The sequence below is a fragment of the Lontra canadensis genome, unplaced genomic scaffold (genome assembly GCF_010015895.1).
Source record: "Lontra canadensis isolate GAN:19392208 unplaced genomic scaffold, GSC_riverotter_1.0 scaffold10, whole genome shotgun sequence".
NCBI classification, from domain to species: Eukaryota; Metazoa; Chordata; class Mammalia; order Carnivora; family Mustelidae; genus Lontra; species Lontra canadensis.
In genome coordinates this window covers 6,522,241-6,538,136 of record NW_022631004.1, presented here as the reverse complement: position 1 = coordinate 6,538,136, position 15,896 = coordinate 6,522,241, and the positions used below count along the sequence as shown (strand labels likewise).

The following is a 15,896-nucleotide window of genomic DNA, read 5'->3' as shown; positions in this document are numbered from 1 at the left end:
TGAAATGTGGCATGGACCATTTTACAGTGCCTTGTAATAATGAAGTTATTCTCTTCATTACCAAGTACTGTACCTGCTGCTATTGGCAAGGAGTGGCTTATACACTGACCATGTTCCACGGCTGTTTTTAGTGTCGCTTCAGGATGTGTCGATCCTAGAGGGTTACGCACAAATCGTCGCCGGCGCCGCAAGTCATCTTCCCAGTAGTCAAGGCGCCAGAACTCACGAGGACGACTACAATGAAACAGAGAAGCCACATATGTTAGCAATTATCAAACAGCATGGTAGCACTGAATTTCTGCATAAAGCTCTCCTTGTTTGCTCTGGCTTTTTTTTTTTTCCCTTCCCCTTCCTCCTAATTCTCCCTCCACCTCACACTCCCCTTTTTCTGCAATCTTTAACTTAGGTATGTCCTTGAAAATAACAATATCACCTTCCAGTCTAAGGAACTCCTTTTCCTTTTTCTTGGAAGGTGAAATGAGCACTAAATACATCATTTTAAAATGAATTGCTGACAGTGTGATCAGTTTCCCCACACTCTAGTGGCATGTGCTCTGATTTCAGCCTCATTTCAGCCTCAGCAGGGCACCTTTCTCTGTGGCTGCATTTATAAACCAGAATAGGGAAAAAGGCTATTATAAATATGGTATAGCATTACCTATATTAATCAAAGTCTGTCCCCCTTCATTTTTCTTCCTAATTTGTGCCTTTTTGCACAAGGTCAGTAAATCATACCATGAATTCTTGGTCCAGAAAGTGTTAACTTTAATGAATATCTCAGTTACATGGTTATGTATGTGATAATAAAATATTACTCTGTTTAGATGTGCAGGAATTTAATTAAAATAATCTCTTAAAATATTCATTACATTTAGCCCCTGAGGCTTAGAACAACACAAGAAAATGCATTTCTTTTCCATTTACTGTTTTTAAATAAACCATTCCTATAGAGTGAAACAGCAATCTATTTTCAAGCAAATCAGATTGGAATTCTGTTTTATGTAGTCTGTTTTTATATTTAATTAAAAACTACATGCTATATGATCTGCAATAATTGCTATATCAAAAGCATACTTTTGGAAATGTATTTTTTAAAGGGTTCTACTATATTTTCCCCAATTATGAGGATCTTTTATATGGCAATATATAAATGTCAACTATCTCTCCTATTAACTAATCATAATCTAGCATGCTGAAAAATATTTTGTAAGGAAAACACTAATATGAAGTTTTTTCAGTTACAGTAAAAAAAAGCCCTGCAGAATACACTTATTCACTAAGCTTCATTAATTAAATAAAAAAATTCCTAATCAAAACTTCTGTAAGGAATGACTAATACAAAATAAAATCGCACTTGTATTTCATGAGCTAATAAAATTGTACCTGTCAGCTTTGACCTATTAGTCTTGACCAACTGAAAGTCCCAAAATACCCACTTAAAAGTTACTCTTATTTTGATGTACTGGAGATGCTATCCTTTAAAAATTCAAAATAATTTGTAAAGAAGTACTTTACTGATTAAAAATTATCTCAGATTAATAAAAGCATAAACAACTAACAGTACATTAGTTAAAGAAGATATATATTTTTTAAAATAATAGGAATCCAGTGGTCTTTTCTGAGAAAGCTGGGGACACAATGAGAATATCAAAAACTTCCTTTGTTGATTCTGATCATGCAAAACAGGAGGAGATGTAATGTAACCAAAATGGAATACAAAAAAGTGTAAGAATTGCAGTCCTCAAAAAGGAAAATTAAAGAGCTCTTTTATTCTTCTTATTTTGCTGTGTCCATTTTAAATGAAAACTATTATAATACCATTTAAAATATGTAAGAAGCTCCTACAGAATACACATAGAAGCAAAAGACAAGAGTTGTCTGAACTCAATTAATAAAATAAAATTCTCCTTAGCTGAAAGGCGAGAAGACCATACACAGATGGCTACGTGTATGGCTTTGATAGTCATGGAGCTTGGATAGGCACTTCATCATTCTGCCTACCTACATTTATCTGTTAAAATTATTATCAAATATCAGCCAGGATGCAGTCGTGAATCACAGGCTGCTCCTCGTCTTCAGGGGAATGATACAATGAGGGTCTATTCATCAGGGCGGCAATCGGCACAAGTAATTAGTTCCCTAGACTGAGATCTCCTACAAAGCCTATTTCAGTCAGCACCACAAACATATGACGATGTAAAGCTAATGAAAGCTGCTAAAATTTGTTAACCTCTTCTGCCATCAATCCTTCTAATATTCAATGCTTCAGTCTTATGCAAAGGTGGTGAATTATTAATTTGTCATTCATCCATCCTTCTGAATTTTGAGTCAAATTAAATGATATCATTTTTCTTGATAACAATTAAAATTATAAGAGATGTTAAGCTGCTATTATAAAATTATTACAAAATTAGGTAACAATACGTTCTAGTATAATGCATGAGGGTGAAGTCAAATCCAACAGCTATTAAAGGATGTGTGCAATGTTTTTTGTCATAGCGTAGAAAAAACAGAAGAATTATAAAATCATTCACAAATTAACAGATAACTCAAAGACAATATGTATAAGAGCAATAATGAAAATTAAGAGGAAACAGAACTATGATATTTATTTTTGTGCCCTTTGATACTAACATTTGGCTGAAAAGCACCAATATATCAGGAAGGGAGAATTTGCTCATACAATGAAAAAAAATTTAAGATAAATCTCGTCTTCAAATATAAATGTAGTACCAAAAATTTTAAAAATACTTACAGTCCAAAAAAAAGGGAAAAAAGAACTTTATAGCTCACCATAATGTTTATAATATCCTGAAGCTGTATCTCAGACTATCTTTCTCAATACAAAGAGTTTAACTCCTGTTAACAATTTCAAATAATCTGAAGACAAACAAAAATCACTTATTTCAGAGCACAGATCTAGACTGTATTACACAAATCTTCTAGAGAGCCCAAAACTTTCAATACATTTTCTCGAGAGTCTCTCCATAATAAAGCACTGCTCTGCAGGTGATACAGGTTACAAACCCTCAAGAACTTACTCATAAAAGAATAGCTATTAGCCTCATTTGGATAAAAAATAGCGTTATCATCCAATTTCTGATGCTCAGAGCAATACATGTTCTTTGGGGGATAAAAAAGCCATATTCATTTCTTTCAGATAAGGGTAATTACTAGCATATTTAAAGTCATTTACATAGAAACAGACCTGGGCTTAAAAATCCCATGTTTTACCCCCCAATCCTACTCCTTCCAATAACATACACTCTTTGTATTAACTTTTATCACTGAAAAAAATGAGGCATGGTTTGTCATTTTAGAACAGTATTGGAAAGAGGAATGTGTAGGTTTCAATCACCAACTTTCTGTAAGTTCAGATCTTTCACATAAGGATTTCACTCTCATTTAAAAAATACCTCTACCCCTCCCTAAAAGCCCTTGTAGGGGAAAAGAGGATAAGAAATTGGCAAATTTGGCATAATCAACTATAATCAACTATCTTCTCATGATGTTATGAATTAAATAAGTTGTATATTTTTGGAGTTATCACAAATGGTATGGCTAGAAAATTTTTAAAAAACGAGGTTCAGAAAACAACTCTTGGGGCACCTGGGTGGCTCAGTGGGTTAAGCTTTTGCTTTTGGCACAGGTCATGATCTCAGGGTCCTGGGATCAAGCCCCGAATCCCATCAGGTTCTCTGCTCAGTGGGGAGCCTGCTTTTCCCCTTTCTCTCTGCCTACTTGTGAACTCTGTCAAATAAATAAATAAAAATCTTAAAAAAAAAAAAAAAAGAAACCAACTGTTAATCAAATACAAGCACGTGTAAGATAAGAAATTATTATTCTGAAAATTTAGAAATATATATATATCTGGATTACTGCACACCTTTATATACCTGAACTTATCCAAAAAAATTATATTAATATGTGATACCACATTCACAAACTTAACCTTTATCCACTTCCACAAAAATGAAAACTAAGATCCCCAAAAGTATTCAAATTAAGGATGTGAGCCTAGGCCACATAACATTTGGAAATAAAGTCTTCTCTATAAAAGGTGCTGTAGTTAGATCCCCTACTAGTATACTCTCCAAGTACTAAAATCTCTAAGTAAATACACATATTTGAAAAGCTGTGGATGACACTGAAATTAAATGTTCTAACTCTTCTTTCTAATTATTTTCCCTGCTTCTTTGAGCTAATTTCAAAGCCTGAGGTTAAAATTACAATAAAAATATAATTGTCCTTTTCTAAGTCATCTAATTTCTTCATAATTAAAAAAAAACCTTCAATCTTATCTGTTTGTATACACATACCTTTAACATATCATTAAAATCTACATAAAAGACTATAAAACAATGTCATTTTAATATACAGAATTTGTATTTTCTGTTCTACAAGAATAGAATCAAATAGATTGTTGAAATAAATCTTAGAGGGAAATATAACTCAAGCATTAATAGTCTATTAATTCCCTTTCTGAGCTCCATTGTAGTCAGTGATTTGATCAAGTAAAATAAATGAACAAGTATGACCCAAATGAGAATCAGGTGGAAAAGGCAGAAGTAAAAGAAAGACTCAATCAATAACTAAGATATCATCCACTTTCTTCCTCTAGCAGTTAAATGGCTCAAGTATAAATAATTTTTTTTTCACATGTAAATTTTAAGACTTTATAAAGTTCAGGGTGTTTTGGAAAAGTGTAACACACCAAGGAGCCAATTAACAACATGTAAATGGATGAATATTGTAACAGAATCCAAAAATATTTACTAATAATAATGACTAACTCTTTACCTTGATCCAGCTGCCAAGAATACAAGAATTGTTAGGATACTGTCCTGGTCTCATGGAGAAGACAGATGTGAAAATAAATAATGAGAATTCAAAAAACTATGCGTAATAGAGCAGAGCTCTATTAAATGGCTAGTAAACTGCACAACTCCAGGAGGCAGTGTTCACATCAAAATTTGTATAAATGGCACTCCTGGATTTGTGCAATGCTCCTTTTGGTTTTCTAAAGGAATACCCTTGAGAATGACATGGTGCCATGAGAACATCTCATCTTTTCCTCCTCTCCATACAATGCTCAAGCTCCTTTTTTTTCTCCTAGAGTTAAATCTAATCTTTGGGAAAGGGAAGAGAATAAGCCTCTTCAGATGCTATCAGTAGCAGAAATAATGTTCAGACCAGGATTAAGTACATTGTCAAAAAATCAAAAAAAAGAGACAAAATTTAGTACACAGAATAAAATAATCAAGGAAAAAGGGGAAACATTAACATTATTTCCCTGAAGTCATTAAGTTCATATTGCTTTATTAAAGTAGATTTTTTATATTATTCTATTAAATTTGGTTATGTTAATTACTAAAAATCAGTGACAGCTACATATATATTCCAATTATTCCATAACTTAAAGGTACTAACACTTATTCAAATTTAGTCAGATATATAAATGTCTGCAATTTCACTGTTGTGTCATTTTAATGTAACCTGGATCTACATCAATAAAAGAATGCTAGTTTTAAAAAGAAAAACTGTCACAATGCAATTACATTAGAAAAATGTCCCATTTTCCATCTTACCCACTTCCTTATCACAATACCTGATACATCTTGATAGCCTTAACAAAAGTCAGCAATAAATTTTCTGGCTAAATAAAAGTTCTAAATCCTAAATAATTTTAGCACTTCACATCTTATTCTAAAAATTTTATATTACCTGTTCTTTAAATTCCTGTATCTGGTTCGCTTTTATTTCTATATTTTTAGATTAAAAACTGATGCTAGATATTAGCTACAACTTAAACAAATGGTAACTTCTAAAAAGAAGTAAATATTTTCAGTGTACTGTCAACTAGAAGATAAAAGTGCTTAAGTTCTAGAAGGGTTTCACTTTCTGCATAAATCTTGGTGAAATAATGTTCAGGTACTAAGGGCATCATACAATATAAAAGAATGCTTTATCTCACAAGCTGAAATCTGCTGTGCCTTCATGCAGATAAATAGAAAGAATATTAACTAAAACCAAGAACTAACTATAAATCAAATGGAGGCGATCTATGCACTGTGCTGTCTTAATGCAAAGGAAAAAAAAAAAAAAAAACAAAAACCCTTCGACTACTTGGATCCAAAAGGAGGTATCTTCTAAAGCAGAATTATTTCTTTATTGAGGCCTGATACATAGATTTGATAATAGATCAAGTCACTGTAACACTGCATATACTATTTAATTATGTAAAATTATATTTTATGTAGTTATGAATTTCTGCATGGTACTATTCAGTGTATTTCTCGTTAGCTTTTAGAGACATTTAGACATTCATCTTCAATTATTATTGAGAATAATTTACAAAAGTATCATTTTGTAACAAGGTCAGTTCTTTAAGAAATAATCACATACTTTTCCTGGCTGCTGTTAGCCTATTAGTCATTTCTTTACTCACTTAGCATTTTTACCAGGAAGTAACCAAAGTTATAAGAAAATAAAAATCTAGTGTTATCGTACTACCAATTAAAACTCCAACAAAAGACAAATGAAAAAAAATTTTAAATAAATGATGTTGAATATAAGAAGCCCTAAAACTCACCTCAGTAGCCACACTATTTAGATAATTCTGATCTATTTTCCCCAAAAATGTGATTTAAAAAAAGTAATTCATCAAATAGCTATTTAGTGCCAACTATGTACCAGTCTTGATACATCAATATGAATAATGCTTTTATAATTTTCTATGTTATAATCAGGACAAGAAAATCATCATATATCAAAAATAATATTTAAAATAGACAGCATTTATTGCATTTGGCTGCTCTGCGCTAGCCTTCACGCTCTTTTATACACATTATCACCAAGTCTCACAGCAACTCTGCCAAAATACTGTTATTTTCATTTTAAAGATGAAGAAACAAGGCCCTACCCATCAGTAGTAACTATGAACTTCAAAGTCAATGAGGTTTTCACATGACATTTCTTCTAGAAATTCACTGGATACTACTCATCTATGATCAAAATAATAATTAACCCCGCCTGAGAGGATTAAGGATTCCATTACGGTTTTAATGAGGATCTACTTTGTAAGTTCCATGAAGACAAGGGTTTGTGTCTACCTAATTCACAGGCCAAGCACAGTAATTGGAACAAAGCAGGCACTTAATAAATAACCAATTAAAGAACAAATGACTTTTTTTAAAAGAAATTTAAATGATAAACCAGAGTCTGCTGGGTAAAATGGAAAAGGCATTCCAAGCAGAAGAAAGAGCATGGACAATGGCATAAAGACATAAAAAAGAAACCTTTATCTTAGGACCTTTGGGTAACAAAGATCACTTCGAGGCAACCTCAGAGTGGCAAAAAGCTAAGGTAGGAAACATAGGTTTAGAACCAGATTTCAAAAGGCCTTGTATAATTAATGGAAATAGTTCTCTGCACATCTTATAGTCAACAGACAGCCAAGTTTCTCTCAAAAGAGGACCAATATGATTAGCCTTATATACTGCATGGCAACAATATAAAAGAAGGCAGTAGGGATGGAACTTAAGGCTAGAATTCAAGAAACCTATCTGAAGTGGAATAGATAAGATTCAGTAAGACAGTCAATATAGAAGGTGAGGAAAAAGGGAATGAGAACAAAATTGAGGTTTCTGACAAAGGGGAAGTAAGGGGATAAAGATGCTACTTAACTGAAATGACAGCAGGTTAAGCAGGTGTGGTTGGAGAATAATCATGTTCTGGACACCTAATAACTTCTGGGAAGGTATGTCCAATAAGAAATCACTGTAACTTGGGAACTCAAAAAAACAACCTGGACTAGAGATAGGAAATTGGGAGATTGATCAGTGTTGGGAGTTGAGGAATTTAGATATTCGTCTAACAAAAATTTACTGAGTGCTTATTGTAAGTTTGGTATTTGCTAGATGCAGAGAAAACTGTATTTTAAGGACAGCAGAAGAGTGAAAATAAAATCTGTGAAATTCCAGTATTTAAATACTGCAGAAGAGGAAAGCATCACTGAAACGGAGAAAAAGTTCCTTACAATCAGTAAGATAATGAGGGAATCAAAATAGAATGGTGCCAAAAAAGACAAAAAAGCAAGTCTCTTCAATGCAGCAAGTGGGCAGCAATACTGAATTCTACGCAGAAACGTTTAGAAGGGGGGGTACCTGACTGGCACAGTTGGCGGATGCTACTCTTGACTTCCATGTTGGCAGTTTGAGCCCCACATTGGGTGTTGTTACTTAAAAATAAAATCTTTAAAAAAAAAAATGTTTAGAAGGATGAAGAATGAAGAAAAGCTTTTATGTTTCTGCATTTTAAGATATATAATCTGTATGCTATGAAGTTCACCTCTTTAAAATGTAAAATGTAATAGTTTTTAGTATACCTACAGAGTTGTGCAGCTGTCACCATAATCTAATTTTAGAATATGTTTATTTTTCCCCAAAGAAATCCCACATCCCATACCTGTTATTTTCCATTTTCCCTTCCTTGAGAATAGTCATGTAGAGGATTTCACAGGATGCAGGACAGAAAGGAAGTAAATGTGTTTGCTCTGACTTGGATCTTCTTAAGTCTGGACCAATTTTAAAATAAGGCATTGGTAAAAGGCACTTTTTATCCATACTGGAATTTTTTGGAGAGCCTAATGCTAATGAGAATACATAATTTTTGAAAAACATTTCCAGTATCTCTAAAGTACCAAAGAACTGAGTTTTTGTTTTTGTTTTTTTTAAGATTTTATTTATTTGAGAGAGAGAGACAGACAGACAGAGAGACAGAGAGACAAGCAGACTCCTTGCTGAGTGGGCAGCTTAACAAAGGATTCCATTTCAGGACTCCATGATCATAACCTGAGCTGAAACCAAGAGTCAGAAACTCAACCAAATGAGTAACCCTGGTACCTGAGAACTGAGTTTACCTTTTAAGAGAAACTCATTAAAATCAAATGTATAATTAATTCATACTGTAAGATATAAAATAGCTAAAGTTTGGGAGCAATTTATATTAAAGACCAATAATCTTTACAATTTCTGGAGAGGATATAAAAATATTTGGTCCCATTTATTGTAAAGGACTTAAAATTAATCACCTTAGCTCTACATATACCAGATCTATGATCTCTACAATCATTTGTCATCTTTGGGCTTCTGTCGCCTTAAACACAAAATAATTTTAACTTGTTTAGCCCACCCTATAGGGCCATAGTGAGGAATCAAATGAAATGGGAGTATGTGAAATTGCTTCAACAACAGTAAAATGATGTAAAGGTAAGGTAGGTGTTTTAGTTAATAATGAATTTACATGTTGCTACCTCTACATTACTTTGATAAAAGCATGTGCTTACAGTGGTATTATGAGTGACTTCAAACATGATTTAATTTTTTTTTTTTTTTTTTGACAGACAGAGATCACAAGTAGGCAGAGAGGCAGGCAGACAGAGAGAGGAGGAAGCAGGCTCCCCGCAGAGCAGAGAGACCGATGCGGAGCTCAATCCCAAGACCCTGGGATCATGACCTGAGCCGAAAGCAGAGGCTTAATCAACTGAGCCACTCAGATGCCCCTCAAACGTGATTTAAAAACAAAAACCTAAGAAAGCTCTGATTAAAATGCCCTCAAATGGCCCCTGATAATAATCAGCTCCAAGTCCCCAGCAATGATTAACTTTCTTTAAAGATTTCCATATGTTGGACATTTTATATAAATGGAATCATACAATATGTAGAATTTTGTTGCTGGCTTCTACCATTTAAAATAATGTTTTTGAGGTTCATCCATGTTGTAGCATGTAATAGTACTTCATTCACAGTACATTTTGTTTGTCCATTTATCAGCAGATAGAAATCTGAAGGTTTCCATTTGGAAGGGGGAAATCTTGGATTTTATAACTAGAAAATTGAAGTACTCACTTGGTTACCTACCTAGCATTCCCTTCTCTCCCCTTTCCTCTTTTCTGAGAAGGGCAACTTTCCTAATTATTTTTTCATAACAATTACAGTTTTGCTCAAATATCACTTCTTAAATGGTTGGATAACTTATAGAAAGTGACTTTAAGCCAATTATGACAATCCTGTCGTTCTTGTCAGTGACTGGTTCCAGAATCTAGCTTCAAGCAAATCATTGCATAACATTTTTGCCTGGCAATCATTTTTCGACAATCTGAAATGCAAAACTTTTATTCAGTGGTTGAGACAGTAGTTCCCTTTCTCCTGATGGGCTGAAACAAGGAAATATTGGATCCAGTTGTTAGGAGTTATAACACAACCATGAAGAAGACAGAGTGGGTAAAAGTTTACACACCCAGAACTGCAAAAAAAATGAAGCTGAAGACCTGCCCCCAAGACTTTACACACCTATACTTCTTATAATAAAAGATAATATACTTCTTCGCAAGTTATTGAAATAAAGATTTTCACTTCATTTAGAACCAAATGCCTTTGAAACCATCTAACAGATACAAGGATTACTGGTGATGCCATTAGCAATTTGATTACAGTTGTGGAAGGAAAACTAGATAATAAGGAACACTTGTTTTGGTGGAGATAGTTTGGTGGAGATTTGGTGGAGATAATTTGACTTTGAAAAAAATTCTTTGACAATGAAAGGAATTAGGGAAATAGGGTGTTGGTTTAAAGAGGGTCAAGAATATATGTGAGCATGTTTGAAGAAGGAAAAGACTAAGTTCAAAAAATATATTAAGACTGAAGATGACATGTGGGACAAGGACAAGGACAGCACTATAGAGATAGAAGAGGGATGATCCTATAAAGAGAGTGTACATCCCTGGAAGTGAAAAAAGTCACCTCCTTCTCATTGGAAAAGATGGAAGGATGTAAAGCTCTGTCCATTAACACGTTTAGGGTTTAAAAGAATAAAAACTGAAGATCTCATTTTGGCCTGATAATTTCTGTTTCCTCTACTCAATAGCAAGCTTCTTTTTTTTTTTTTTAAGATTTTATTTATTTATTTGACAGACAGAGATCACAAGTAGGCAGAGAGGCAGGCAGAGAGAGAAGAAGGGAAGCAGGCTCCCTGCAGAGCAGAGAGCCCAATGCGGGGCTCTATCCCAGGACCCTGGGATCAGGACCTGAGCCGAAGGCAGAGGCTTTAACCCACTGAGCCACGAAGGTGCCCCTTCAATAGCAAGCTTCTAACAGAAGAACAGAATACAGGGGTAAAAATTAGAATGAGCTGCCTTGGGGAATATGAAAGAAAGCTGACTAAAAGCAAATTAAAGAATGGCTAAGCGGGGCACCTGGGTGGCTCAGTGGGTTAAAGCCTCTGCCTTTGGCTCAGGTCATGATCTCAGGGTCCTGGGATGGAGCCCCGCATCCGGCTCTCTGCTCAGTGGAGAGCCTGCTTCCTCCTCTCTCTCTCTGCCTGCCTCTCTGCCTACATGTGATCTCTGTCTGTCAAATAAATAAATAAAATCTTTTGAAAAAAAAAATAGCTAAGTAGTTACAAAGGTCTAGCTGAGATTGGAAACCATTCATCTAGAGTGGCACTCTGTACAAATGTGATTTTTGACTCCCAGCTACACTCCACAATCTAAGAACAAGACTAAAAAGAGCAGCCAGAAAAACTTACTCAAGATTTTGGAGTGATCTGGTTGACAGGCCAAAATATGGAAGGTTAAAGAGAATGAGTAGGCTGGTGAGGATGTCTAGGTTGGGTAAGAATGATAAACCTGTGCTCTTTTTGGACCTCCATAACTTAATATAGGGTTTATCAGATATTGATCTATTGAGAAGCCAAATTTACCCTGTTTTCCACATCACTAATATTTACTATAATTTGGTTTCTGAATTAATCAATATATGTTTAATCAATATATCAAGCCCCTTTACTTAATGAGTTTCCAACTTGTATTAAAACATGTCTAGAATGAACGAATGGAAGCTTATGAACATGCTTGAAGACTGTCTTCAGTCTACGATCTATAAGGTCACTCTAGTCAAGAGTCACAGGGCTGGACAATGTGCATGCAGAGAATGAGCTGAAGTCTCAGAAGACAGGATCTCTTTCTTTTTTTCTTTAAGATTTTATTTATTGATTTGACAGAGAGACACACAGCAAGAGAGGGAACACAAGCAGAGGCATGGGAAAGGGAGATGCAGGCTCCCTGCTGAACAGAGAGCCAAATGATCCAGAGCAGATCCAAGAGCAGAGAGCCCTTGATCCCAGGACTCTGGGATCACGACCTGAGCCAAAGACAGATGTTTAAGGACTGAGCTACCCAGTCACCCCAGATCCTCTTTCTTTTGAGAAGTAGGTTACACTGTGCTCCTGGAAAAGGGAGAGGAACTAAAAATTACTGACTGCCCACAGTATATCAGACACTCTGATAAGAATCTTACATGTGGTCTCTCTTAATTCACAAAACAATGCTTTAAGTTAGGAATATAATTCCAATTTAACAAGTTAAATCCCAATTTTGCTACTAAGAAACAGAGCTAGACCTCACATCTGTGACTTTCCATTACTTAAAAACTTTTATTCATGTATTTTTTTAAAAAGACAAACCCTAACGCCCCTCACTGGCAATCCTGTTAGGACCCTCCTCACGTTTTTTTTTTTTTAAGATTTTATTTATTTATTTGACAGAGAGAGATCACAAGTAGACAGAGAGGCAGGCAGAGATAGGGGGGAAAGCAGGATCCCCGCTGAGCAGAGAGCCCGATGCAGGGCTCGATCCCAGAACCCTGAGATCATGACCCAAGCTGAAGGCAGAGGCTTAACGCCACCCAGGCGCCCCCTAAAAAGTTTTTAGTAATGCTACTTCCATGCTGCTATGGCTGAGAGTTTCATATTAGGTCATAAATAGATTCATTATGACAAATTATTATAAAGTTTAAACACCTTTTTTACAAAATGACAGATTGGAATGGGACCAAAAAGTTATTGTAAATTATATGAAAAACTATTATCACACATTACAATAAAGAACAATTAGAAAATATACATTTTTCCAGAATTAGCAAACCCCAAATTGAATAGCACAGCTATGAGACTGGTGGGGGGGGTGGTAAGGGGTTATAAGGCTCTGTTGCTTTTTAGCAGATAAGTAAAACTAAGGTAAATACAAAGTACTGTGTAGGGCAGGTCAGCATTTGAAAAGCTTGGGAACCATTAATAGTCACTGATTCACTTGCTCCAAATATGCTACTTGGGTTATAAGCATATGTATGAAGGAATATCAGAGCCAAAAACGACTGCTTTGGCATTTAGGGCCTTCATTTCTCTCAACCTCAGTCCCCTATTTCACAGTTTTATTTTATTATTATTTTTCATTTATTTGACAGACAGAGATCACAAGTAGGCAGAGAGGCAGGCGGGGGTGGGGGGAGGAAGGCTCCCCGCTGAGCAGAGACACCCCCCCCCCATGTGGGGCTTGATCCCAGGACCCTGAGACCATGCCCCAAGCTGAAGGCAGAGGCTTTAACCCAGTGAGCCACCCAGGAGCCCCTATCTCACATTTTTGTGGTTGTTGTTAAGATAGTTGATAAGTTATAGAAAGAGAGAGAAAAAAAGCAAAGAGGTATCAGCCGCCCTAGTATGACACTTTTATCTTTAAATAAATAATTTAAAGGCTTAAATGCAGCAGCAACCCACCATAATCCAAAACTCCCTGCCTTTAACCCAAAACTCTTAGGAAAATACTGGTGAAAGCAAATAACTGATTTTAACTAGCATAAAAAATATTATATACTTGCTTTGCAAGCTAGATAAATTAGTGAAAAGTATGTACTCCTCATCCACAGGGACAAAAGGGCTTATTACGTTACATTTCCAGGTTTTTAAGACAGTTGGAAGCCACTTCTTTCAATAGTTGCTGTCATCTCGTAGAAACTTTGCAGTACTTTCAATTTTGAAGCAATTATTCACATTCTGAAATGATTTATTTTCCTCACTTTACTACATTTTAGTTTGTCTGTCTCTGAATGACCAGTACTGTTTTGGCTTAATTATATTCATTTACAAATATTTTTTAAGTGCCCACTACTATTTATAAGGTTGAGGTGCTATAATGGATACTCATATAAGGAAAACAGTCTGTAATCTCAAGGCACTTACAATCTAATAAATGGGATAAAATGAATTATATGGCATTAAGATCAATGTCATAAGAAAAGTAAAAATCCAGAGCTTTGGAAATTGAAAAAAAGGAATAAGTGATCACATATGTTTTAAAGAGATCAGGAAATGCTTTAAGGAGCAAGAGATTTTTTGAGAAAGATCCGTAAGAAGGGGTCAAGTTTCATCTGATATACAAGGAAGAAGATGGCATTGTAGGCTTTTCAGCGAAAGTACAGAGGTCAGAAAATTGGAAGCAGTCCTTTTGGTTGGCCCCAGTAGAAAACGAGGTATAAAATAATTATGGGGGCCTGGACATATCATAAAAGACAGGGATAAAAAACTAATGAGTTTATATTTCACTCATTCACTCACTCACTCATTTAATCAACAAACACTTATTGAATATCAATGATGCATAAGGACCTGTACCAGGCAGAGGAGATTTACAGAGTTATTTGATTGATAAAGAAAGTTATTATCCTCAAGGACCTCACAGTACAATGGAAGAAATAGACACATGAAGAGACAATTGTAATATACACAAAACATTCTTTGGGAACAAAGTGAAAGGGCATTATCCAAAGTAACAGAAGACTTCCTAGAAGACAGTAACACACAAATTGAGTCAGAGTTAACAGATGTTTACCAGGAGAATAAGGAAAGGAAAAGCATTCTTTCTGAGAGAACAGCATTCACAAAGCCAAAGAAGAAACAACTAGGTATGTGTTAAACTGAAATGTTTCTACAATTTTGGGGCAACAGGGGCCAAAGAAGAAGCTACAAAAATAGGAAGGGGCCAGATCACAGAGAATCATTTAAGGAGTCCAATTCCTGTTTAAAAGTCTATGCATGACTTTTTTCAGGACTGACCACAGTTAGTTATAAAGGCCTTACCTGTCAGGCATCACAGGGAAAGCTGCCCTCCACTAGCCCCAAACTAGACTTCATATATAGCCAATGAACTCCAGTCTCTAAAGGAAGTTGCACTCAAAGACTTAGGACCCACTGGCCAGTTATATTCTTAGCATAACTGCATTCCTAGCCCTTGCACCTTTATCCCAAAGTTTCTTTATCTGAAGCCTTAGGCAGAGGTCATTTTCAGGCACGCTGCCCAGATCTTTTTACCAGAGAAAGAAAGGGAAACCCTGAAGACACTTTTCCCCACTCTTACTCAGTCTACTCTGAGCTCTTTTCCTTTTCCCTCTTCTAACCTCACGGTCCATAAACTGCTATAGTCTTTTGTTCAGAGTTTCCTCAACAGTGAGATGACCCCAACATCTAGACTGATCTATACTAATCCACACTGATTAACCTGACCTTCAAACAGTGCAACAAATGAAAATGGCAGGAAAATGGAACGGAGGAGTCCTGCAGTTTTAGACTATTGCTTATACCACCAGAACAAGTTATTAAAGCCTTACTCTTTCATTTTTGGTTTGTGGCTTTAATCAGCTACTCTGATCCTTGGTAGCTTGGCTCTCTCCTAGCTCAGCTGAGCTCCTTACATTATCCATGTCATCCTAGAGAGTTGGCTTTTGTCTTTTAGCAGTAGGGAGATACTGAAGAGTTTTAAGCTTTAAGTGTAAGTTTTAAGTATTATGACTACAGAACAATAACTCTAGGAAATATACAGAAGTTAGATTAGAAGAAATATCAAGGAAATAACAAGGAAGTTATTAGAATAATTTAAGCAAGATAAGGGTTTTCAACATTAATTTTTAAATTTCCCATTTTTCTGATTTATCCCATTAATGTGTTATTGAAATGTGCTAAATTTCTCTGTGATACAAGGAAGGCAATAAATAAGGTATGAAAGGAAA

At 35.2% G+C, this 15,896-nt stretch overlaps 1 protein-coding gene across 3 annotated transcripts in view; it reads right to left on the bottom strand.

Annotated features, from left to right (window-relative positions):
* Nucleotides 1–15,896, bottom strand: part of LRBA (LPS responsive beige-like anchor protein) — a 729,797-nt gene that overhangs the window by 294,523 nt on the left and 419,378 nt on the right. For all 3 annotated transcript variants that reach the window (XM_032855538.1, XM_032855540.1, XM_032855539.1), the window contains exon 38: nucleotides 110–234. In XM_032855538.1, the coding sequence (XP_032711429.1) occupies nucleotides 110–234 (125 nt within the window). The remainder of the gene's footprint in view (nucleotides 1–109; nucleotides 235–15,896) is intronic.